This window comes from Pan paniscus, chromosome 2 (genome assembly GCF_029289425.2).
Source record: "Pan paniscus chromosome 2, NHGRI_mPanPan1-v2.0_pri, whole genome shotgun sequence".
NCBI classification, from domain to species: domain Eukaryota; kingdom Metazoa; phylum Chordata; class Mammalia; order Primates; family Hominidae; genus Pan; species Pan paniscus.
The window spans coordinates 154,328,133-154,354,398 of NC_085926.1; the positions used below are offsets into that span (position 1 = coordinate 154,328,133).

A 26,266-nucleotide genomic window follows, 5' to 3' on the forward strand; every position below is an offset into this window, starting at 1 on the left:
GTGGTATGCCATTAATCTGTAATACAGTTAAATTCATTTCTCATAGTCTGTATTTCATCTTGGGTCCCTCCAACATTCTGGTAGATATTTTTAAATTTGCATAGAGTGAAATTCACTTTTTGTGTTTCTACAGTTGTATGGAGTTTAATAAATGCACAAAGTCATGCTATTGCCCATTCAGAACAGTTCCATGAGCCCTCAAATTCCCTCATACTGCCACTTTGTAGTCAAGCTCTCCCCACCTCCAAATCCTGGTAACTACACACCTGCTTTCTGTCCCTCTAGTTTTGTCTTTTCTAGAATGTCATGTAAGTGGAATCATACAATATTGTAGCCTTTTGAGTTTGGTGTCCTTCACTTAGCAAAATGCCTTTAATTCTTTTTATTGCCAAGTAGTATTCCTTTGTATGAATGTACCCAAATTTGTTAATCCATTCATCCGTTGGCAGATATCTGGGGGACTTTCAACCTCTGGTGTTTGTGAATAAAGCTGCTATGAATATTTATATACAGTTTTTTGTGTGTGAATGTAAGTTTTTAATTCACTTTGGTAAATACTTAGGAATGAAGTAGCCGAGTCACATGGTATAGATTGTTGAACTTTGTAAGAAACCTTTAAACTGTTTTTCAAAGTGGGCTGTACCATTTTGCATATCAACTAGCAATAGAATGAGATTCCATTTGCTCTGTATCTTTGCCAGTACTTAGTATGTTTGTTTGTTATCTTACACTTTCTAATAAGTATATAGTGGTATCTGATTATGGTTTTAATTTATATTTTCCTAATGGTGTTGAGCATTTTTTTTCATATGCTTATTTGCCATCAAATATCTTCTTTGGTGAAGTATCTGTTCAGTACTTCAGCTATTTTTAAATGAGTTTTTGCAGATATTTTCTTTCAGCATGTAACTTGTCTTTTCATTCTCTTAATAGTATCTTTCTCAGAACAGAAGTCTTAAATTTTTATAAAGTCCAATTTTTAATTTTTTAATGGATCATCTTTTTTATGTCATATCTAAAAACTTTGTCAAGCCCAAAGTCACACATATTTTCTCCCATTTTTTCTAGAAGTTTTATAGTGTCATATTTTACATTTAGATCTATGATCCACTTTTCATTAATATTTGTATAAGATGTGAGGTTTGTGTCAAAGTTCAATGTTTTTACATATGAACAATTATTTCATTTGCCCCATCACCATTTGTTGAATAAACAGTCCTTTCTCCATTTAATTACCTTTGCACCTTTGTCAAAAATTAGTTAACTGTACTTGTGTGGGGCTATTTCTGACCTGTCTATTCTGTTCCACTTACTGTCTATTCTGTTTCATTTATATGTGCTTCACTCCTTTTAACATACACCACACTGCCTTGATTACTGTAGCTTTATATTAAATCTTGAAATCAGATAGTATGAGTCCTCCAGCTTTACTCTTTTTCACATTGTTTTGAATATCTGAGTTCTTTTATCTTACCATATACATTTTTAATCACTTTGTTGCTGTCTACAGAGCATTTTGCTAGGATATAAATTGGGATAATATTTAGTCCTTTGATCAAATTGAGGGGAATTAACATCTTAGCCATATTGAGTCATGCAGTCCATGAAAATGATATGCCTCTCTATTTAGTTAGGTCTTTTTTCATTTCTTTCTTCAATGTTTTTTAGTTTTTAGTATATGGAGACTGCTCATATTTTAATAAATTTATAAACAAATACTTCATTTTGAGGGTGCTATTATAAATAGTATTACTCTTTTAAATTTTTAATACCAATCAGTAATTTATTCCTAGGAATACAATTGACTTTTATATCTTGATCTTATATCTCACAAACTTGCTAAATTCATTTATTAGTTCTAGGAGATTTTTGTAGATTGTTTGGGGTTTTTTTCTGCATAGACAATCATGTCTTCGATGAGAGACAGTTTTATTTCCTTTTTTAAAATATGAATGCCTCTGTCTTCCCTTATTGTACTATGCAGTGAATAAGACAACTGAATTGTAATAGTCAATCTAAACATAAAAGAAAGAAGAATAAAATAATATCTAACTGTAGGCTCCACATCAGAGAGTTAAGAAAGGCTTCTCAAACTTTTATTGGATCCTTCATTTAGTCACTGAAGTATTGAGTCGCACTTCCATGATGCTAAGTATTACGAGGAAGACAAATATAAATCAGGCTTGGAGTCTACAATCGAGTACTTTGCAAATGAGGAAAGGTAACAGGGCATGAATAACAGTGGCTACATAAAAATAAAGTGGTAAGGCTGATCAGAGATAAACAGAGAGAGACAGAACAAGATTGAATCTAGAGGCAGAAGAGCAGGCCAGGAGCTATCTGTCACAAGAATCTGACCTAGTAGTGGCTGTGAAGAAGTCAGGGTGGTGCTGAAGGAAGCTGGCTCTTCTGGATTTGCTGGCTCTTCAGGATTTGCTGACTGGCTGTAGAGACCAAGGGAGAGGAAGAAGACAAAATATCCAGGTTTGAGCTTCATTGTTTTGATGGGGGCTGACCCACAGACTGACATTCTGAGTTTGAAATATGCACTGAAGATTCAGATGAGGTGACCAGCAGGTGGTCTAAAGTGCTGGAGTTACTAGAATTAAAAAGTAGAGTCAACCCTGAACATAGCAGTAGACCATGGTAGGATTCCCCCTTTCACCCCAGCCCCAAGCTCTAAGGTTGCAAACACTTGGGACCTGGGACTTGGCCCTTCCATTGGAACAGTGACTACAGTTAACTGGAGAGGTAGAGGGACAAGAAGGGTCTGAGTGGGGATAGAAGGCATCCTGCTAAGCAGGTTCACGAGCTCCAGCCTCTTGTAAAATTAAAAGAAGTCCTAACACCTATGCTGGTTAAAAGAAAAGCCACAGTGTTTACGATGTTCCTCCACTCAAAGCAGGGTTAGAAACTCACTTATGGAGGCAGGAATCTGTCTTCTGAAATAAGGTGAAATGAGTTGCCCCTAAGTACCAGGAGCAGAGCTTGGAGTCAATCTGTGTTTGTCTAATAACAGCTTGCACTTACAGAGCATTTACCATGTGCCAAGCCCTATCTTAAATGCTGCAACCCTCACATTGAATCCTCACAACAACCCTATGAAGTAGTTTCTATTATTATCCCCATGTAACAGATGGGACACAGAGAGGTTCCATACATTTCCCAAGGCTTTGCTGATAGTAAGTGATAGAGGCACTGCTGCACTATGCTGCATTTCACCACTGCACTCAACTGCCCCGTGTCTTCTGGCAAACCACAGAGCCTCCCTGGCCAAGAAGAAAGTCATAAGTGAGTAGCAATACTGTCTTTATCCACAGCAAAGCGATAGCATTACAGCACCCACTGTGAGCATCACTGAACAGCTGTTATGCACCCAGCACTGTGCTAGGTGGTGGGAATATGCAGACACCTTAGACACAATCCCTGGCCTCATGGATCTCAGTCTGGAAGGGGAAATAATCTCGTACACAATAGCCATAAGATGCACTGTGATATATCGCACTCTGACTGCAGATGTAAAAGACATGGCACATAGAGAAACAGGCATTAATTTTCTGTTCCTCTGTCAAGGAAAATGAAAGGCAGACTAATGCATTATGGCTGAAAGCATTTACTTTTGATTAAGTGTATGTTTAAATATCACCCTCCTCCTCAGTCAGGCTCATTCCTCAGTCTCTGCTACATTGCTGACTTTGCTTTCTAAAGAGAAAGTGAGATATTCACCCACAGTAAATGGAATAAGAAAGATATAAGGCATAGAAGTCCTACCTCAGATTTTTTTTGTTTTTGTTTTTTTGCCTTTGAAAACTCATCACAGTGAAAACTAATTACAGCTCTCATCACAAAGTGAATGCCAGAGAAGGCTTTCCCTTCATTTTGTGGAAAGAGCTTTAAATAACATTACATAAAATACACAGGATCCCAGTTAATTTGAAATATAGTTCAAAATATGTAAAAACCAAATCTGTGATCTAGTAATACATACACTTCTTTATTAATGTATTAACAAGTTCTAGGTGTGGGTCAATTGCCACAATTTCCAAGTGGTAATGAGTGTAAATGGTGAGCGTAAATGATTTTTTGATGTCTCCAACTTTGAAGTGATACAAAAACACCTGTAGTTTTTGATGGTGTCAAAGTCACAAACAGTAACACGAGTACTTATGGGGTTTCTTGCCTACACTGAGAATGGAAGGATATGCTAACTTTCAGTTAAAAGGTGGTGAAAAATAAAGATGTATTTTTCCCATTCAAGTTTGTGTATCCGCAAATTATATGCCCTTGAGACAGAGGTTCCAGATTCTTCTGATTTAAGACTTTTTGAGTTACTGATGTCCAGCTTTTCTGCTGCCTTAGATGCTTGAGACAGGAAAAGCAAAGAGCAGCTCTTATTTAAGGGCTAAGTAGACATGAGTGGGCACTTCTCAAGCCCCACCTCCACAGAACACTCAAGTTTGTATGGTTATATCCATACAACTTTATGTCACAGCTCCATTTTCCCTGGTCTGGTGATCATGGAAACAGTTCTAAACACCTCAGACTTCTATCATTTCTCCAAAGTGCCACCTTCTTCTTTGCCTCTTTTATCTGTCTTCATCCTCTGATTCCCACTTTTTCTAGTGACTCCAGCAAAATAACTTACAATTCACATATAATAGATTCAGGCTATCTGCAATGTCTAAGCACAAATTTATCTAGGCTGGAAGATCATTAGGGCAACTGAGAGGATCATTAGGCCGGGGAAGTGGGTCTTGAAAGTCACAGAGGCAGCCTTCTACCAGATTTTGTACCCATACCAGAACCAGATTCAGTGTTTAAAATAGCGCTTTTCCTAAGAAATAAGAAAGGCAGAAAGCAACTAACACTAATTGAACACTGAAATATGCTAGGACTGGTACTGCATTTATATTTTCTCACTTAACTGTCAACAAAAGTAGTGTGCGATGATTACCTCCATTTATGAATGAGGAAAGAGACTTTAAAAAGCCAAGCAACCTGCCCAAGGTCACACACATCTGGTGAACACCATTTCTACACCTTTCCTCTCCTTGGCCCACTCAGCCCGGCTTCCCATCCGTGACACAACTGAAATGGCTGCCACAGAAGTCAACAGCCATCCCCACAAAGCTGAACATGAAGGGAATTTCTCCACCCCACTCGCTGTGCTCTATCTCACGGCAGCCTTCAACACTGCTGCCCACTCACTCCCTGCTGAAACCATCCCCTGCTTTGGCTTCTCCACAGACACTTTCCTGATCTCCATGTACACCTTTGCTGCCCCTTCTCAATTTTCTTTGCTGATGCAGCTTCCTCTCCATCATCTGTGGTGCTGGAGCTCCTCAAGGCCCCATCCTGGGCCCTGTTCACTAACAGAATCGGTTCCCTCAGCCGCTGACCCAGCCCATGGTGCCTGTTACCCTGGACACTCAGAAAATCCCCCTCCCCACTCTGAATTATAGGCAATTAACCTTGGATGTCTCATGGATATTCAGTCCCCACGAGATTGCCCAAAGATCCAAAACCGTTGTTCCCCCAATGTCCCCAATGAACACTCTACTTCGGTGAAAAGCACCCCTCTTCACCCAGCTGGCCAAATCAGAAACCTGAGAATGGCCTGTTATTCCTCCTTTTTCACCCTCATATTCAATCAAAATACCAAGTCCTGTAGATTTTACCTGCTGGGGATATCTGGAATCTTCCCCATCCTCTCCACTCCACTAAATCCGATTTCAAGGTAGCACCATTTCTCATCAGGATTAACTAAGCAGCCATCTAGCTCCTCTTCTTACCTTCCTTCAACCCATTTTCCCTGCTAACATCTTCCATTACTCCATATTAAGGTCAAAATCTGCAACATAATCTTTAAGGCGCTGTTTGATCTGGCTCCTGCCACCCTATCAGACTCATGTAGAGCCACTCAACCCTTTGTTCTCCTCTCCTCTATTGCCTAGAACGTATTTCAGTTCCTCAATTACCCATGCTTCTTCCAGTCTCTGAGCCTTTGCACATGCTGTTCACTCTGTTTGAAATGCTGATCCCTGCTCTCTTTACTAAGTTTCTTCCTACTCTTCCTTTGGATCTCAGTTTAAATATTACTTCCCTAGAGAAGCTTTTCCTAACCACGCATATTAGGTCAGCTTTCTGAGGGTCCCAATTTTGTATTTAGGGCCTACTATCCTTTTATTTAATATTATAATCAAATAATTAATCTATTTAATACCTGTCTCACCTCCTATGACATAAGCTGCACGAGAGCAGCAACTATCTGCCACTCAGCCCAGGCTCACAGCCTAGTCTGAGGCCTGGTACATAGGTGAAATTTGGTACATCTTCTTTGACCTAATTAATTAATTATAGGAAAGTCTCTTTTTTCCACACTTCTCTAGACTTTTCTAGAAAGATACGGATCATCAGGTGTTTTATTTGTCCAAAGAAAATGAATAAGAACCTAGACAGAATTTGCAATTGACAAATGACTTAAACTTTTAAATCAAAGAATCTGGAAGAATCCTGTTCTACTTTGTTGCTATTTTTAAAAAGGTAAGAATAAAAGTTTTGTTGTGCCACCTGTCAATGTCTGTCCTCAAAATGCCTGGCTAAATCATTTGTGTGCCTGGTGAATCCCAAATGAGTCATTATTTACTTACCAACAATGATGAACAGTGCCCTCATAAGAAAATGTTATTACTATTTGTAGCCACCTTCATGGCTGTCAAAATGTATGTTACCTTGTAACTATCAAAACCAGCTGGCTGGCAAATGAACATGATTTCTGCTCATGTACATTATTAAATGCACATTTCTTAAAAAAAAAAAAAAAAAAACCCAAATCTCATATTTGATTAGTAACTTCCAGGTAAGGCAGAGTATAATTCAGAAGGATCAGAAAGATGTTCAAATAGAGTGAGACAGCAAATGATGTAATTCTCTGACCACATGAAAACCAGGTCAAACCCAGCTTGTTTCTGCCAGCCTGACACAGCTGCTGGAGCCCCTTGCATATGCTTTCCAGCTGTCCCTGTTACGTCAACCTTTAAATCGGGGATTTTGCCCCATGCATATGCTTCTTGCTTGGTCAAATGCAGGGCACATATTTTTGCAAGCTACTTTTCTCAGCTGTTTAAAATTGTGAATAAGGTCTAAGATACGTACATCGAGAAACAAGCCATTTAAAACAACAAATTTGGGTTAAGAATTTTCTGCTTTTAGCCTCTTTGACTTGTAAAGAAACTGTGAGCATCAGAGTGGCCTGCAAAACTGAGCCTGAGAGATGCTTGATTTCAGTTCTCACTACTCCAGTATTGCCTTAAAAGAAAAAAAAAAAAAAGCCTGGTGGATGCTCCATAAAGTGAGGCTAGGAATTACATTCAGTGCCTCTGCCATGGAACAAATCATTGTCCTGAAATAAGGTCAGCCATGTATTCACCGAGTGGAGAGTCTGCCTTCAGAAAGAAAGGGGAATCACAACCTTTGAGCTCTCAAGAAGCTATATCCCTTCTCCACATAACTCTTTACTGACGCTGTAGGATTTCCAAAATTTGACTGACAAAGCTAAGTGTTCTGTGCCTCCACATTGATGTCATTTGTTTCTAATATTAGCAGCAGAGCAGTTCAGGTTCACCTGAGAAAGAGGAGCTTTTATTTTGAGTTGAACAGGAGCAGATACTAAAAATGAACATGGTGAGACTTGTTTCTGATATCTCTGACATAGATAAAATAGTTAAACCTGTGCAGTGAAACAATTTTGAATCAAATGGAAAAATAATTCATTCTAATTGGCAATTTGATGTGCTTACAGAATTTTTATGTAGCCTCACTTATGGGAACACTGAGGAATTAAGAAATAGAATAACATCATATAAAGTTGTTTTTCTGCACAATGTCACATAAGATTATGAGGTATTTGTGAAAATTCTACATGAGTGAGATAAAGGTTCCAGGGTATGTGTTATAGCCCAGCATGATTAGTAAACTTGGTCATTATTTGATGTTAAAGCCACACAAACAAGCTGCTGAACTCATTAGATCAAATGTGTCAAGTATTTGGGCTTCTATTACACAGCAGATCTTAAGTGGCTTAGAGTAACTGGACAATAGCTACATCTTCACTTAGTACTGCACAAACATGGATAGAGACAGGAGGATGCAGACGTGCCATTTGGAATAGCAGAAATCATGTTGGGATTTCATGCCCTGAATTGGAGGTAGCTAGTTCCTCCTACCTTCTCCAGCTGCAAAGTGAGTGGCACCATCCTGCGTTGGGAGTGCCTTAAGTGGTACACGTCTCACAAAGAGACTTGCATCTGAGCAAAGTTAGAGCAATGCACACAGAGACCCAGATATATCTCATGCAGAGAAAATGCCTCTCACTTTAAAAGTGACCACCTGAATTTCATAACTGTTCTATCTAGAGGATGAAGGTATTTGGAAAAAGAATTAAAAGTATTAGAGTTAAGGGAAACAAAAATATCAAGGCTTAAGGTGGGGACCTATCACCACTATAGCAGTATTAGTCTGTAACTGAACTTTTCTTACATTTTAAAATCTTGTAAGGCTTTCATTCCAGAAAGGCCATCTTGGGCGTTTAAACAGCAGTGGCAAGAAAATGGGCCATTAGTACTTGCTAGTTTGCAGTTTGTTTTTGCTGTCAGTTCTCATGTTTGGTCTTCAACACCCATAACAGAGTGATCATTATCTTCAGTTGCTGCCATAAGGAAAATAGGACTGCCATCAGGAAAATGGATGCTGAGATGTTGCTAAGTACCCAGTGATATAACTTTGCCTTATTTGAGTTTGTTAGAAAAATCTCTGAACTAGCGGGGCACGGTGGCTCACGCCTGTAATCCCAGCACTTTGGGAGGCCGAGGCAGGTGGATCACGAGGTCAGGAGATCGAGACCACCCTGGCTAACACAGTGAAACCCCATCTCTACTAAAAATAAAAAAAAATTAGCCAGGCGTGGTGGCGGGTGCCTGTAGTCCCAGCTACTCGGGAGGCTGAGGCAGGAGAGTGGCATGAACCCGGGAGGCGGAGCTTGCAGTGAGCCGAGATTGCACCACTGCACTCCAGCCTGGGCAACAGAGCGAGACTCCGTCTCAAAAAAAGAGAAAAAAAAAAAAAAAAGAAAGAAAAGAAAAATCTCTGAACTATAGAGACTTAGCCTTAGAACTGTCTTGCTCTATAGAGTTTTCTACAAGTCACTTCTCCCTACTGAAAGACATTAAAAATACGTGAAAACCCTTTTCTAGATCCTTTTCTCCATGATACCTACAAAGTTATGCAAATATAAGCCTGAGGAAGCCACCACCTCATGTGATCTCCACGGTAAGATGTATCCCATGTTACTGGAATTACATGTTGGTTTTTCTGTGTCCCTCACTGGACTCTAAGCTCCTTGAGGGTACAGGACCATGCCTTGTTCTTCTCTGTATCTCCATGACTTTTTAAAAAAATTCTCCCTACAATATAGCATTTGCTCTAGATTCCTACCCCTTAAAATCAGTAGACTTTTGGACTACCAAGAAAAGTCTTTGTACATCTATTGATTTCTGAAAAACTACTAAATGAACAATTTCTTATAAAAATTATGTTCACTGGAGCAATCCAATTATTTTCGTCCCATTTAGTGGTTCAAAATATTTTCCACATGCATCTTTATGCAACAGTTTTCTTCCAGTTGGACATGTCCAGTTCATATGGGAAAATTTAGCACCATGTCTGGTTGGAGGGTAGGAGTCAGAAAGCACCAGAAATCGCTATGCCTTGCATTTGTTTACAGTATAACACTTTAGCACACATTCTCACGATCTGGCCCTACAAACAGTGATGCTATGCAAATGGCATAGACATCAACGCTACATCTTCCAAATGAAGAAACTCAACCCCGGAAAGAAAAGGGAGCAATTTCTACAAGGTCACCCAACTAGTTGTGACAAGGGGTCAAAAGCCCGGGTCTTTCAACTCTTTGCATTTTTATGCATTTTTTATTATGTTGTGCAATTGAATGTGTTGCTTAGGTGGCATTTTATAGACAACATTAATAAGCAGAAGAAAAACATGTGATGCAAAAATGGGAGTACTAATTGCTAAGTCTAAAGAAACCAAAACTGATGACAAATCAAGGGAGAACTTGGGATAGTTCAGCTGTGCCACCAATTTGGAAGTTTTATTTGTGTTGTTTCCTTTGGTGTGGGAGCAAGAAGGGAAACTGTATTTTTATGAAAGCCTTTTATCAGAGAATAAGGGTGCACTTTTCTACAATGTTACAGTTATTTCAGCTTTGCCTGCTCACTTTGGACCCTTACACTAATGCTATGAGGCACCCTGTCTCTGAGAATTTGTTTTTTTCCTCTAACAGCTGCTAGTCAGAAGACAAAAATGGGTTGAGTCTGGATTTCCACAAAGACTTATAGGCAAATGCATACTAGAGCTCCTAGTTCTATCCTTGTTTAGAAAGCAAAAATATATTTCTTTTCCTTAAACTTTTGGGAATAAAGAAATATCTGATGTTCCCGTGGTAATTTTATGTAATCTTGAATTAAATATATATATACACACACACACATATATGTAATATAGTTAAATATATATCTATGTATTATATTATAATATATTAAATATAGGATATAGTTAAAATAACCTAAAAGATAGTTTTATATTTGTTATTTTAATAATTCACATCCATTAGAACTAATATTCTGTTTTAGAAGTCAGTTTGTTAGTCAATAAGTCAAAAATATTTATTAAGGCTCTACTTACCGTGTGTCAGGCCATTCAACACAAATCAGAACTGTTCTGTGACCTAAGTCTAGACCAGGATGGTAACTGAGGAAGTAGTGAGAAGTGGTCAGTTGACAAATAATGAATGAATGGTTGGTGAATAAGTTAAAGAAGCTTACCCTGAAGAAACTCAAATTCTAGCAGGAGAGAGAAAGCCAGTAAATGGGTAAACAAGTTAATAAAGAAGACAATATGAGACTGAGAAGCTGTGTTCTGTGAGGGACATTTTCTGTGCTGCGCCTGAACAGATTTTGAGCTTCCTGGTGCCTGAGTGGCCATGCAAGGGAGACTTGTCTCAAGACAATATGCCGGCATCTGTGGCTCTGCCTCTATCAGGACTCATCAAGAATCTTGCCAAAATGGAGATACAATATCCACTTATGCATGTACAGTTCCACCTGAGGAAATGATGACCAAGTGTTGCTTTGTTTTTATTATAGGAATCTTGGAAAATCAGGACTCAGAGTTTCTTGCTTGGGTCTTGGTAAGTACTGAGGGTGTGACCTGGGGGTGGGCTGGAAGGTGGGAGACTGGGGAGGGCACCAGGGAGTGACTGTGGTCTAGGCCAGGACCTGGTCTCAGATGAGGAGGAGGCTTCCTGGCCAGTATTGCCCCACTTCTCCTTTGAGCCTTTCTCTTCCCATCATGACCCTCTCCCAGGGAGCCACCGTGTTCATGATTCCTTATAGGGGCCCGTCGAGCATAAGGCAACCTGATGCTAAAGCACACCTCAGAGAAAGGGACTTATGCGTCACTCCCATTTAGCAAGCATGAAGGACTGCATGGCATGTTCAGTTCACCACTCCCTCAATTCACCTGAATTTTTTCTATCTATCCTTGTTTTCCCTTTGCCTAATTTCCTCACTTTTCTATATTATTATTATGCATTTTATATACTTTTATAATCTGCCTTAAATATTTGGGGGGGCAAGGTGAGATACACATAAACACATGTACATTAATATGCATTAATAAATAAAAAGTATTATTCCTCCCAGTCAATATTTGAAGAGGATTAAATAGAGATGGCAATTCTAACAGCATAAAGATGAATCTGAAGTCGTGGAATCTGACTGTGAGACTTGGGGAGGCTTGAGGCCTCCAGACATCCCTTAGGCCCAGGAAAAGGCAGCCTTGGCATTCCTGCCATTCAACACCAATCAGAGCTGTTCTGTCACCTAAGTCTAGACCAGGATGGTAACTGAGGAAGTAGTGAGGAGTGGTCAGATTGTGGCTATGTTTTCAAGGTAAAACCTGAAAGATTTTCTGTTGGGTTCTATGTGGAAGATGACAGAAAAAAGTCAAGGATGACTCTAAGGATTTTTTGCCTGAGCAACAGACAGGATGAAGTACGAGTAAATGAGGTAGAAAAATGAGAGAGAAATTTAGGGAGATTAGGAGATTGATTTGGGACCTACTAAGTTTGAGATATCGATTAGGCCTGCAATAAAAATTGTCAAGTATGCAAATAGACTTATGACTCCAATTTAGAAAGGAGAGCTAGATATATTAACTTGCGAGTCATCAGCAAGTAGATGCTGTTTAAGCCCGGATCCTGGATGAGAGCACTAAGGGTGTGCTTATAGACAGAATAGAAAACAGAGGCACATGGTCTAAGACCTAGGAAATCCAACATTAAGAAATCGAGAAAGTGAGGAGGAGCCAAAGAAAGCTGAAAATAAAGCAACCAGCGCAGCAGGAGAAAAATCAGAAAAAAAAATGGAGTCCTGGAATCCAGGTGAGCATTTCGAGGAGGATGGAGTGACCAATCCTGTCAAGTGGTGCTCATGCATCAAGCAAGATGGGGACCAAGAATTGACCATTGGGTTCAGCAACATGGAGGTCATCAGTGACTTTTACAAGGTCTGTTTGGGTGGAATGGTAGAGTTTAAAGCATAATTGGAATGGTCCCCTGGGAGAATGGAAAGAGACAAGCTGAAGGCTACTCTTTTGGATGATGATTGCTATAAAGAAAAGCAGAGAAATGGAGTGGCACTGAGCAGATAAGTGGGATCAGAGAGGTTGCTTTTGCACGTGGAAGAAATGACCACATATTTATACACTTATGGGGAAATCCTTTTGAGAGGAAAAAATGATGCAGAAAAAGGAGAGAGAAGAATATCTGGAATGATTTCTTGAGGACATGAGAAGCACACAAGGAGACAGTACATGAAAGAAGCAGAGTACATGGGCTTTGAGGCTAGTAGGGCGATTGATGGGGTGGTGGAGGGGGAGGTATTTTGTCAAAGTTCTCTTCTATTGCTTTTATATACTCAGTGGGAATCAGAAGCAAAATCATCAGCTGTTAGTGAGGATGAGAAGGAAGTGTTAGAAGTTTGGAGAGAAGACATGCGGGAGAGAAGAGTGAATTGACCAGGGCTAGGCCACACAGTGACAAGACAGCATTAAGGATCAGCTTAAGATCAGTATGAGTAAATTTGAAGTGAGACCATGTCCATAGTTATGTGTTTTTCTTCTAGACATGTTCAGCTTTGCAAGTTCAGGTGGGTTTTTGTTTTTTTACATAAGATGATAAAAAGAGGGCAAAGATGCTGAGGGCTTGTGTTGGGCAGTTATTTTAATGGTGGAGTTGGCATTTAAACTGAGTAGAAAGGAAAATGAGGACAGAGTCAGGAAAATGAGCCAGGAGCTAAAATGAGGGAGCTGAGGGACTGTGAAAACTGGATAGGATCAATAAAGTATATATCCCAGAGGGACTAAAGAATTGTTGAAGGAAAAACATTAGAGACAGTGGTTGGAAGGATAGAAAGTGGTTGAAAAGGGAAACATTTGAAATTGGGGTTATAGAGTGGTTCAGTTATTGTTAGTGACATAGTCTATGGTGTGTCCATTGGGAGAGAATGGTGGAGATTGTATCGAAGACAAGATCAGTGAAGGAGAGAAGGTTAAGAAACTTGGAGGTGAAGGTGCAGGGAAGATCATCTTTGGGGTCACTGAACTCACTAAAGAGTACAGCAAAACTAACATTGGAGAGTGGCAGTGAGAAGTGAGCTAAAATTTTCAAAGAATGAGAGGGAGTGACCAGGGTGGGTCAGCAACTACAACATGAGGGTCCTGATGATGTGTGAGACTCAGAGCTGGCATGTGTGAGGGGGTATTTCAAAGATACTGAAAGCCATCAATGTCTGAGTTTTTCTGATTCTTCCTAATAATCTGACTTGGGAGGTGAAGGCAGTATTTGTTCACCATAAGTCTAAGGTAATTTGACATTTGCTTAATTTATGGCTCTGATATTGTTACTATTTACTCATATTTGAAAGACCCTGGAGATTCATTACCAGGGACACTCTGACCTTAGTTTTTTTTTTTTTAAGTATATCTTTACAGTAAATAACTATTCGGTATTCATTATTGAAAGGAACTACCTATTAATGTAAAGTAAGAAATATATGTAGTGAAAAAGCATTGCCCAACTATTTACGAGCTTGTGTCTACGGTGGAAAATAGTTTAGTCAATAAGTACACAGAAAACTCAGCTGAAAGCCCTTAAGACAATAACAAATTCAGGTGCCCATGCAATCCCAGTCTCCAGAGGCCAGTCTCCAGTTTTTGTTGATTTTTGTTTTCTTTAAAACGCAGACTGTATGTGAGGTGCAGGCATTTTAGTGAACTTTGAAACAGGCTTGATTCAGGAGCAGCAAGTTCTATTTGAGCTTCAAGTTTTTTCAAGAGCCTGAACACTTGTAATAAGACACTGCATGAAAAATAAGAGGAAACAAGGAAGTTCATAGGGCTGACTTGCTTCATTCAAAACAGGTAACTAAGCTTGACAACTTGAATAAGCACTCTTTCAGAACTTTTTTGAACTGCCTCTATAAGCCAGAGGAGACAAGAAATTCATAGAAAGAAATAATGCACCAGCCTTAGATAATTTGTCAGGCTCTGCAGACCCCAGCTGTCAAATCCAAATGGAGCTGGGTTTACTGCTGTAGGCTTAGGATGTCAGCTCAGTCACGACCTACGTTCAACTGAGGCCTTAGAAATTAAGTAGTAAAACTGCCAGGAAATCAGAAAGCTACAGATTCTTTTCTTGAAATACTCTAAAAGTCATAGTTAAAGCTAACAATTCTGACTTTCTTCTCTACCAGAGAAGGGGCAGCCGGAAATTCCTTGCCCTGACAATTTTCCTTTTGGTGAACTAAGAGCAAATGTGTAAATGGGAGTAGAAAGGTGAAGTAACTTGAGAGTGAACTGATGGTACATCCGAAAGAACACAGCCCTGCCAAGGAGAGAAATGGGAAAAAATATTAATATTATGTGGCCAATCCTACCTGTGGGTTGCTGTGGCTTGCCTGTTCTGTAAATATACTGCCCATTATTGTCAAGACTTGAAGTCAAAAAACTCATGGGAAAGGAATAAACTCAGAGTGACCAAACTCACCCCGATCTGATAGGAGGTGGAACTGCCTTACGAGAGAAAAATGGTAGAATTTACGTTAATTCACTCATTCATTTATTCATCTTAAGCAAACATTTATGAAGCCAGACATTGGTTACAGGAGATACGAGGACAAGAGCATGGAGCCTGCCCTCAAATTTATCATAGTGCAGTGGGAGTTACGCTTGCAAAAAAACAAACTGATAATGTATCTGACAGATGCCATAATGGAGAGTACGGGGCAAGTGAAGCATGAGGAAGGTCTCCTGGGGGATTTGGGATAGCTTGATGGGGGAACAAGGGTTGCCACTTGGCTTGACACTTGAAGAGAGAAGTCAAGTGGAGAGGGAGGGCAAGAGGTTTAAGACAGGAAGCAATGCAAGCAACGGCAACTCCAGAGGGAGACTCCACCGAGGGGAGGTACTTGGGGAAACGGGTCACATGTATAGAATATTATGAGTACAAGGTATTGGGGAACAGCAAGAAATGAGCCTGGAAAGAAAGCTAGGTTTGATTATAAGAACCCTTGTTTGCCTTGCTAAGCCATTTAGCTCTTGTCCTCTATGTCTCTGGAATTCCTTCAAATCCAAAGGTCCCCAGGTCTCAACAAACACTTCAGGGACAAGGAGGAGCAAAGGCTCCATCTCTCTCCACTCTCTTCCTTCCACCTGCCACAGCTTCCATCAAAGCAGCCCACTTTTTCTGCATATTATTATTATTATTTTAAAAAAATAGACTATGTTTTAATGCAGTTTTAAGTTCACTACAAAACTGAGCAAAAAGCACAAGGAGTTCCCATACACCCCTATCCCTACACATGCATAACCTCCCTCGTTATCAGCATCCTTCACCAGAGTGGCACATTTGTTACCTCTGATGAACCTACAGTGCCACAACATTATCAACCAAAGTCCATAGTTTACATTAGGGTTCACTATTGGTGTTGTACACTCTATGGGTTTTGACAAATGTATAATGACTTGTATCTACCATTATAGTATCATACAGAATAGTTTCACTGCTCTAAAAAATCCTCTGTCTTGCCTATTCATCCCTCCCTCTCCTCTAACTCCTGGAAATCACTGTCTTTTTACTGTCTGCATAGTTTTGCCTTTTCCAGAATGTCATATAGTTGAATCATATAGTATGTAGCCTATTCACATTGGCTTCTTTCACTTAGTAATATACATTTAAGTTTCTTCCATGTCTTTTCATAGTTTGATAGTTCATTTCTTTTTAGTGCTTCATACTACATTTTGGAAAAAAAATTCATCCTATGCCAAAAACAGTTATCAAAACCTTGCTCAAGCTTGTGATAAGCCATTGAAAACCTTGGGTCAGGAATAAGACATGATCAAAGGTATTAGAAGCAACATGAAGGCTATCATAGAGGGAACAGGGTTGAGGCTGGAGGCAGGGAAATTAATTAGGAGTTGTTGATGAGACAGTGGTATGAAAGATGTAGAGGAAGGAGGTGATTAGGAGAAAGAATGAATAGGGCTGGTGATCTCTGGATACAGAATAGGAAGTCTTCCTGAGTGCAGGAAGATGCCCAGACTCCTGGATTGGGCATGGGGGTGGATGAGCTGAAATCTCAGAGACAGGAGACACAGGAGGGAGCTGTGAGGGCAGACAGCACTGTTGGGGAGTGGTGACCAAAGAGCTTGTGACCTCCCAGCTTCAGATATCTAGAGAACAAGGGGAACTCTGTGGAGATCTCTAGGCTGGAAATACAGACCCAGGAACTTCTCACAGTGATGACCCTATGATTGTCATTGAGATCACCTGGAAACACAGAGGACTGAGGTGCTTGGACAGGTTTAGGACATCTGGCTCATGGTGTCTGCCTGAGTGTATGCTCCCTGAGAGCAGGGACTGCCTATTTTTCTACACTCCTATTGCACTTTAGCAGATCACAGTATCTGGCTAGTAGCAGGTATTCAAAATATTTTCGAGTGAATGACTGGAGAGATGATCAATTGCTAAGAAATGACAAAAGGTCCACTGAATAATAGCAAGGATCCAGCTGAAGTCAAAAATCATGAATTGCTGAGGCCCAGCCCAGTTCTTTGACTTCCTCCAGTGGCATATCAATGAAGAGACAGAATTGTGGGGTAGGGAGTGGAGATAGAGAGAGGCCCAGCATCAGGGATTGTCCTAAAAGAGCGTTGGAGACCGGGGAACCTACCACATACACAGGTGACATGGGGTCTAGGCTGGGTTTAGACCCAGAGCTGTTTCATCAGAGCTCTTGCTTCTACAGTTAGAAAGGAGCATCTGCCCACACTGACTTGCTCCAAAAGTCTCACATTAGGAGCAGTAGGCCGGTCTGATTCATTCCATGGGAGGTAACACACCACAATGTCCAGCTCACCTGTGTGTGCTTGAAAGGGGCTGACTTTACCTTCCAACATTCACTCTGGAATGGGCATGCTTCCCAGCAGGCAAGATGTCTGCAAGAAAAAAGGCACATCACGGTTAATTTGATGTGTCAACTTGACTGAGCCATGGAATGTCCAGATATTTAGTCAAATTTTATTTTGGGTGCACCTACGAGGGTGTTTTGGAATGAGATTAACATTTGAACTTACAGACTGAGTAAAGCCGATTGCCCTCCCTAATGTGGGTAGCACTTTCCCAAACAGTTGAAGGCCTGAATAAAACAAAAATACTTGCCCTCCTGTGAATAAGAGGGAATTCCTGCCTGACCATTTCAAACTGGGACATTGATCTTTTCTTGCCTTCAGACTCAAACTGAAACATCAGCCTTCTTGGATCTTGAAGGCTGCCAGCTTTCGGAGTAGAACTATACCATTAACTCCTTTGAGTCTCTAACTTGCCAACTGCAGATCTTGGGATTTCTTGGCCTCCATAATCACATGAGCCAATTCCTTATAATTCCTCTATACACACACACACACACACACACACACACACCCTATTGGTTCTGTTTCTCTGGAGAACCCTGAGGAGTGATTTTGTTGATTTTTTTTTTGAAACATCATGCAAGTGTATGTGGCCAACCAGAGTTAAGTATTTGTAAGTGATATAGGTAGGAAGATATGGAAAACCCAAGTAAGGAGTAATGTGGTCACTTGCTCATTTTTCAGCTGAGCACATATTAAACCTAATGTAAAATACCGTCATCCAAATGGAGCTTTCCTGGGCTGTTCGCAGGTCAAGAGGACAATTTAGGCAGCCCTGTCAGATAGGGTTTGATCTGGACCTAAGCAGTGAAGGAGAGAAAGAACACCCCCATACCTTTGGGTCCCTGTTTCGCACATCCTCAAGGCTTTAATTCCTAGGGAATGCAAACTGATTCCAAGGAAATGTTCTGTGTCCTTTTAGGCAGCTGCTTCATGCTTCGTCCTTGAAGAAATAAAGTCATAAGGTAAAATACTTCTTAACACCTTGGAGGACTTATATGAGTCTCTCAAAAGGTGTTTCTTCTCAACTCTGGCTGCACATTGGAGTTACCTGTTTAATTTAAAATTCAGATAATCTCGTCTCAACCTAGACCTTTTCAATAAGGAGCTCTACATGCATGTGTTTTTCAAATGCTGCCCTGACGGTTCTGAGGCAGTATCAGGGTTGGAATACATTGTCTTATCTGGATGGATTAAGATAGAAAAATGTGTGAACTGATATCTAGTGTACCCAGTGCCAGCAGCCATGATTCTTATCTACATGGCAGCAGCCGCCCGCAGATCTAGGCCTGGGAGCTGGCCTGAGGCATTTCCAACTGGACTGGAAAGCCTCCAAAGAGGAGAATCTGCCCTGCTTAGGGCTGGCCTCAGGGCAGGTAGGGTGAACTGGCTTCCCTGCCATTCGACTCCTGCCATCTGGGTGCCAGTCTTGCCTTATGCCCCTCCCTAACCAAGAGAACTTTCTAGAGCAAAAGCAGTGAATCTTAAGAATAAACTGTGTGGGCTTCTTTTTAATGCATTCATACGTGCAGAATGTAGTCCTGGCTCATCTCCCTCTGCCTTAGTGATGCTCTCACTGCACTAAATATTTTGACACTAGGAGAACACGACATTAAATATTTAACATGGATGGTATTATTTTTATGGACACCCTTCATGATTCCCATTCTTGTTGTTTAGGCCGATATAAACTAGCTAGCTCACCTATTATAACAACATAAGAGCAGCAATAATAAATATGAAGTGCCTCCTGGGACACTTGAGAGGTAGTTTTAAAATGCAAGCTTTCCCTGAAAGAGTTTACCAATTTTTCTGCATAACACAAACAGAGTGAACTATCTTAACTCCAAAATACCCATAGAGTTTAAATGGTGTATGAATATTAAACATACAAGAGTGTTTTAGGCATGTCACTCTTTCTGGAAAGTCTAACTTGAATAAATGTCATGATGCATACATATTAAAAATGGGCAGACCTTTGTATTTTTCCAAAATTGTCTAAAAATATTTCTTCCTAGTTTCCTACTTTTATGGATAAAATCCTTCTTAAGAATTGCTGACAAAAAGAAAGAAAGAAAGAATTGCTGACAAGTGGTTGCCCTCTGAATCAGCAGGGACTGCTGGCCACATGGCTTTGCCTCTGCTCCCAGGAGTCTATTAGGAGTGACGATATAGCTTAGGTAGGAGTGTGGCAACCTAATATTTCACACGCTGTCAGAGTTGAGGCTTAGGGGAGAACTCGAGGAGAGAAAATAGAAGGGTCTGTACACAGAGGGGTTTATTCAACAATCTGGGCATGCAAACAACCCATGTGCATGCATGCACGCACACACATCATCTCTCTCCATGCAGCCGCAAAGGGATAAGTAGCCCTCATTTGCCAACCTGTGATTCAAAAATGAAACAAATGGCTTCAAAACCATTAGTAATGGGGGACAAAAGGTCCTCTCTAGGCCCAGATCTGGGCAATTTGCTGAAATTCATCATTTATAAAGACGATCTCACTAAACATCATCACAGCCATGAGATGGAGAATTAGTCCTTGCAGCCACCAGCTCCATTGTGAGAAAACAGGGTCAGGGAGAGGCGATATGTCTTGTTCAAGGCCAGTGTTAGAGACAGCAGACTCACCCATTTTCTATCCCTCCCTGCTCCACTAGCAGCCTCGTCCCTTATGGCCCATCTACTTCCAGCCTCCAAGCACACACAGCCACTGCTGTCACCCACATCTCTTCATGTCCCAAACTTCCGCTTCCTCCTTGAAATGAGAATGGCTGCACCAAATGTGTAGGGCCCCTTGCGTCTCTCACATTCAGGCAGTACTCAGGTGATGTCATGATTAGGTTCGGCATGACTCTGGGTTGGCAGCTTGGTGAAAATGTCTTTACTTTGGACTAGAAAATGTCAGAACCTGAATGACTCCTGGCATCCATCTCCAGAGTTAGGGTAGACAATGACTTATGAAAGCTCCACAGACAGAATGGGGACCGGAATCCATGTCTCTTGGCCCACGATCAGGTGTGCTTTCCCCATGAGAAATTTCAAAGTAAGGATGCAATTGAGTGCAGGCATTTTGGTTTTTGTGTGGATACCATCAATGAAGCTCCTAGTGCCTGCCTTTCCCTCCTTTGCACACTGCCCTAAAGGCTTCACGAGGTCCCCATAGTTCCTGTACTCTAAGCAGCAGCCTGACTAAGGCACATCTTGTGTATGTACAAGTCTATTCATGTTGTTTACCTCGGGTTTGCCTGTGCATTCTACATTTATATAAAGATTATTTTTCTAAACTCTGTGCAGCATAAAAACCCAAATGAAAGTTTTGTAATTTCAATCAATAATGCAATTAAGCTTATCTAACAGTAAGGCAAAAAATAGATAAATCATTTGAATCCTGTCTGCCAGTGGAGTGGGGCTGTGCTGTGTCTGTGCCTGCCTCTGGTATGCCCAGGTGAGGAGAGCACAGGGCTGCAGGCAGTCGTCTCTGAAAGTGCAGTGTACGTGGCTGAATGACCCTCCAGGGGCCAATGCACCGAGGATGACTGTGCAGACATTCATAGGAATGCCTTAAGGGCCTCAGCCGAATGAAGAAGAAATAAAGTCTCAGTTCTTTTCAGGCGTATTGAGTATGAATGAATCAGAAACCTTCCACAGTAAGACAACAGAAAACCCAGCTCAAAGCAAGTCAAGACGTCAGCTCTAGCAAAAACACAAATTTCTAGGCCCACATGAAAGAATTTCTAGGCTCACCTGGACAGTGGACCCATATGGGTTTATCTGGGGATCAAACTGTGAATTCTGTGAGCTGCAGGTTGGTTCTATTCTCAAGCTGTCCTGAAATAGGCAAGAGGACTGCAGAGGCTTCATGCCTCACATCCCATTGGCTCTGGTTGGTTTATGTATCCATCCCTGAGCCAATCATCAAAGACTTCAGTCTCTCAAGACCCACCCTGACACTGGGGAAGGGTACTTTAAATCCATCCAAACTGCATTCTGGGAGTAGGGAAGTGATTCATTCTCAAAAGAAAATTAAAGAACTCTTACCTAAAGAGGACAAATAGTGGCTGAGGTAATAAGCAGATGACCACCATGAATAGTTAAGAAGAAAACATATTCCTGGATCTGGGATGCCTTCCCCTACTTATTTGGCTTATCTGAGCCCTTTCTATGTCATTGGTAGCCATAGTTGAAAATTGAAATTCTCCCAGCTTTTTCTATGGCATGAGGTATGCTCAGAGTTTTGTGAGTCAATTCAATTTGCCTAATTGACAAAATTTTCCATTGCAGGGTAAATATACAGCTTTGCCTTCTTGATATACTCTCTCGTTTCTATGTTTTTAATAATCTCAAAGGATTAGTGAAACCTAAGGTTCATTTACAAATAAAAGCTTCATCCTAACACCTGGATGATGAAAATATGCAAAGAAGGACCTCCATGAGAGAGAAGCAGAAAATACCATCAATACTCATTTCATATCTGACAACTAATTACAATTAGAGGAAAAAGAGGCTACCAACACATAATTGTAGGAAATGGGTGATGAGGTAATGAGCAATGGCTAAATTGGAGCTGACGGTCTAACCATGGGGATTTCTTTAGCTGAAAAGAAGGAAACAGGACCTGATTTGGTTCTGTGCCTGGAATTAGCTTCATTTTTCTTCATAGTCTCTTACTTTGCCTCACTTCCCATATCTCCACCTTATGCTTGACAATAGCCTTTCCTTTGGCCCTTGCTGAGCTGTTTCTTTTGGCAGCAATGTCTGTAACTGCTCTCTGAAGAATAGAGGACACAGGACTGGTCCTGAGACATGTTGCTACAGGTGACCTTCTGTCTGACTTCGTTACCTACCCCCACCATTCTCAGGGCAAAAGAGAGGAGCACAGCAGTCCCCCTCCTTTTCAGTGCCTTCCAGGAAGGACTGGTTGGCTGTCCTGGCCCTGCTGATGGATTTGCTGCCTCGGATGTTGCCTACGTCTCAGTTTGTGAACTCTTAGACACTGCGACTGACTCGGTCATCCCTGTAAAGCACAGCCAGGCACTTTTTCTGTCATTTTTTCATGTGTTCATGGATTTCACAAAGATGCAGTAGACGCTGTGCTGGGGAAACAGGGAGAAACGACACACAGATGCCTGCCCTCACAGAGCCTATCTAGGGAGTGGAGGAGACGTGGTTCTCAGGATGAATCAGATCCTTGGGCTATATGCCCCTAAAGGACACCTTGCATTTTTTACTTGCGTTTGATGGTGATTAATTTTTTAGCCTGACTTATTTCCTGCTGGATTGTCAGTTCAGAACACATGACTAGAACAGAGAAAAAGGTTCTCAATATACACTCATTTATGGAATGACGAATGAAAGAATGCAGGACCACACAGTCAGTACTCTGAAGGAAATATAAAGTGTCATGGAAACATGTACAAGGGCTGCCTAAGCTAGGGTTAAGGGAGGTCATGGAAGGCTTCCTGGAGGAAGAGTATTAAAGGATAGATTGGGAAGGAGCCAGGTCAAAGAGAACACAAGGAAAAGAACAATTAAACAAGAATGTGATAGAAGTAGAGAGGCAGAGAGATAGAGGTACAAGACATAGAAATGGCCCAGGGGAGGAAGTGACCACCTCTTTTGGGGGAGTAGGGGAAAGTGCTGCTGGAAGCCACCTGATGTTGAAGGATGAAGAGCAATCTGTCAGCTTGACAAGGGAAAGAAAGCCACAGGCATATCTTGTTAAATTTTCTATTTACTCCTCACTTGGGTTTTGGCTTGATTGTTGCTTTCCTGAACATTCAAGTCTGGGCTAGAGGCTTCCTACAAGTTCCCATCACGATCCCTCTTATCAATATGTTGCCCCGTGGTTGTATTTATTTTCGTATTTGCCTGTCTTACCACTGGATTGAGAGTTCTAGGAAAAAGAGACCATTACTATCATTTGCCATTTTGACACTACCATCTGGCATGGCTCTGGGGGAACATTGGGGGTTTAATAAATATTTTCTAAGTGAATTAATACATACATTTCAGGAAGAGGAGCAGCTTGGAAGCCTCAATTAGCATGGCCTGGAGAGGGAGCCATGTGGGAGAGAAAAATGATAACAGATGACTCAGAAAGATTATGAAAAGCACTGAAGCCATGTCACAAAGCTTGGTGTTTATCTGTTGTGTGATTGGGAGTCATGAAAACATTTAACTCCAGGAGTCACTTGGCCAGATACATTTTAGTCAGCTCACCATGGTCACAGTGCAGATGGCAAGGTGGTGAGGGTTGAGAATAGAGGCGGGGAGACAAGCTCAACGACTTGAGTATTCTCACTTTTACGGAAGGTTAAATGTAGCAATACATCAATTGCCCACTCACTGTAAGCCAAGCTCATCATACTGTCAGCATATACAGACAGCCCATACAGAAGGTATATCAGGGCAGTAAGGTAAATGAGGCTTGACCAAATTGGCAAAAGCAGGTAGAAAAAATACAAAAGGAAATACATTTAAAAGCATAAAATAACATATCAGAAAAAGATCTCTAATATAGGTGTCATCATAGTAAACTACAAAGTTTCTGAGATTGGGTGAGGAAAAAAAATGCTAGTTCCTAGATATTTTCTGTAAGGAAAAGGTCAAAGATAAATAGAAAATAAATAAATGGGCAAACAGACAAATCAAAGCAGAAAAGGAAATCAAAGTTGAAATGTAAAATTAATATGAAATAAACAAACTAGAATTCAAGGCAAAGAAAAGACAGTAATGAGAGGTGATAACTAGTGGGGTGGAGTCCCTGAGAAAGAAGAAGGAGTTGGGATCCATAGGATAAGTGGAAAAATAAGCATTGAATAGAAAGGACACCCTTCCACAGTGGCAGGAAGAAAGGAAGAGAAGATGGTACTGTTTTAATTTATGTTCTCTTTGAAGCAGGCTCTGAAACAAGGATTTGAAGGCAGGTAGTTTGATGATTTTTTGAGATGTGAGATTGGAAAGGGAAGGTGATAAAGGACATATAATCAAGTCAGTGCTAGTGTGGGTAACTGAAGCTGGAATTCCCCTGGGACTCGAGCCAGTGTGGAATGCACACCTACCTGAGAGTGAGGGAGATGGGGTGTTTCCATACCATAGAGAGTCATCAAACATCTAGAAGCCCCAGGGAAAATGGGCAGGGCACCAATTGTGTCTGCTATGGGTCAGATAGTAGATATGGCAAGAAGTAGAGAGGGTTATAGTTTGTCTTGCTTTATTTTCTTTGTGAAGCAGGAGGCACTGTTACCTGCTGAGGTTAAAGGAAGAAGACGTAGGACCTGAGGTTGAGAAAAGTGGGGCAGGTTTGAAATGCACACATTGGAGAAAACTGACTAGAAAACAGAGGACTGTTGAGGGTCTATGAGGGACTAGAGACAAAGAATTTACACTGTGTCAGTCTCTATAGTTTGTTAATTTCCCCAGCACAGCTCAGCACCTCGGTTATAGGTGATGAGCAGCCAGATAGTCAGATTTATAAGGATGTGGGTTTTTGTCAGGCAGGTGCAATGAAAGGACAGTGAATCAATGGACTTGAGAATAAAGCAAGAGAACCTTCTAAATGGTGAACCACATCATCTAGCCACCCTGACCCTCCTGGATAAGGAAGGAATTGAAGACAGACATTAGACAGAAGAGAAGGGAAAGAGTTTGAAGTCAGATTATGTGGGGAGAATGTACAAAATCTGCAAGAGTGAGATTCTAGCTCGTGGAGATTAATGACCAGATCTTACATATATAGATATATTTGGAATTAAATAAGGCATACCTTCACCCAGGTTCTGTTGTGTGCATGTTCAGTTCTATTTTTCATGGCAGCATTGCTATCTTGTTGTATTTTTACCCCATCAACATTTTCTTCTGCTCCATCTAAAAGTCTATGTCTATCTTTTTATTTTATTTTAGTTCCAGGGTACATGTGCAGGATGTGCAAGTTTGTTACATAGGTACATGCCTGTCCTGGTGGTTTGCTGCACCTGTCAACTCATCATCTAAGTATTAAGCCCCGCATGCATTAGCTATTTTTCCTGATGCTCTCCCTACCCCTGCCCACCCCCAACAGGCCCCAGTGTGTGTTGTTACCCTCCCTGTATTCATGTATTCTCATTGTTCAACACCTACTTATGAGTGAGAACATGTGGTGTTTGGTTTTCTGTTCCTGCATTAGTTTGCCAAGGATGATGGCTTCCAGCTCCACCCATGCACCAGCAAAGGACATCTCATTCCTTTTTATGGCTGCATAGTATTCCATGGTATATATATACCAAATTTTCTTTATCCAGTCTATCGTTGATGGGCATTTGGGTTGACTCTGTGTCTTTGCTATTGTGAATAGTGCTGCAATGAACATATATGTGCATGTATGTTTATAAAAGAATAATTTATATTCCTTTGGGTATATACCCAGTAATGGGATTGCTGGGTCAAATGGTATTTCTGGATCTAGGTCTTTGAGGAATCACCACACTGTCTTCCTCAATGGTTGAACTAATTTGCATTCCCACCAACAGTGTAAAAGTGTTCTGATTTCTCTGCAGCCTCACCAGCATCTGTTGTTTCTTGACTTTTTAATAATGGTCATTCTAACTGGCATGAAATGGTATCTCATTGTGCTTTGATTTGCATTTCTCTAATGATCAGTGATGTTGAGCTTTTTGTC

General features: G+C 40.9%; 1 protein-coding gene across 3 annotated transcripts in view; it reads left to right on the forward strand.

The window, feature by feature from the left end:
• The window catches only part of KCNAB1 (potassium voltage-gated channel subfamily A regulatory beta subunit 1), a 418,964-nt gene that overhangs the window by 290,798 nt on the left and 101,900 nt on the right, over positions 1 to 26,266 (forward strand). For all 3 annotated transcript variants that reach the window (XM_034957646.3, XM_003830650.5, XM_003830649.6), the window contains exon 2: positions 11,223 to 11,266. In XM_034957646.3, coding sequence (XP_034813537.1) covers positions 11,223 to 11,266 — 44 coding nt within the window. The remainder of the gene's footprint in view (positions 1 to 11,222; positions 11,267 to 26,266) is intronic.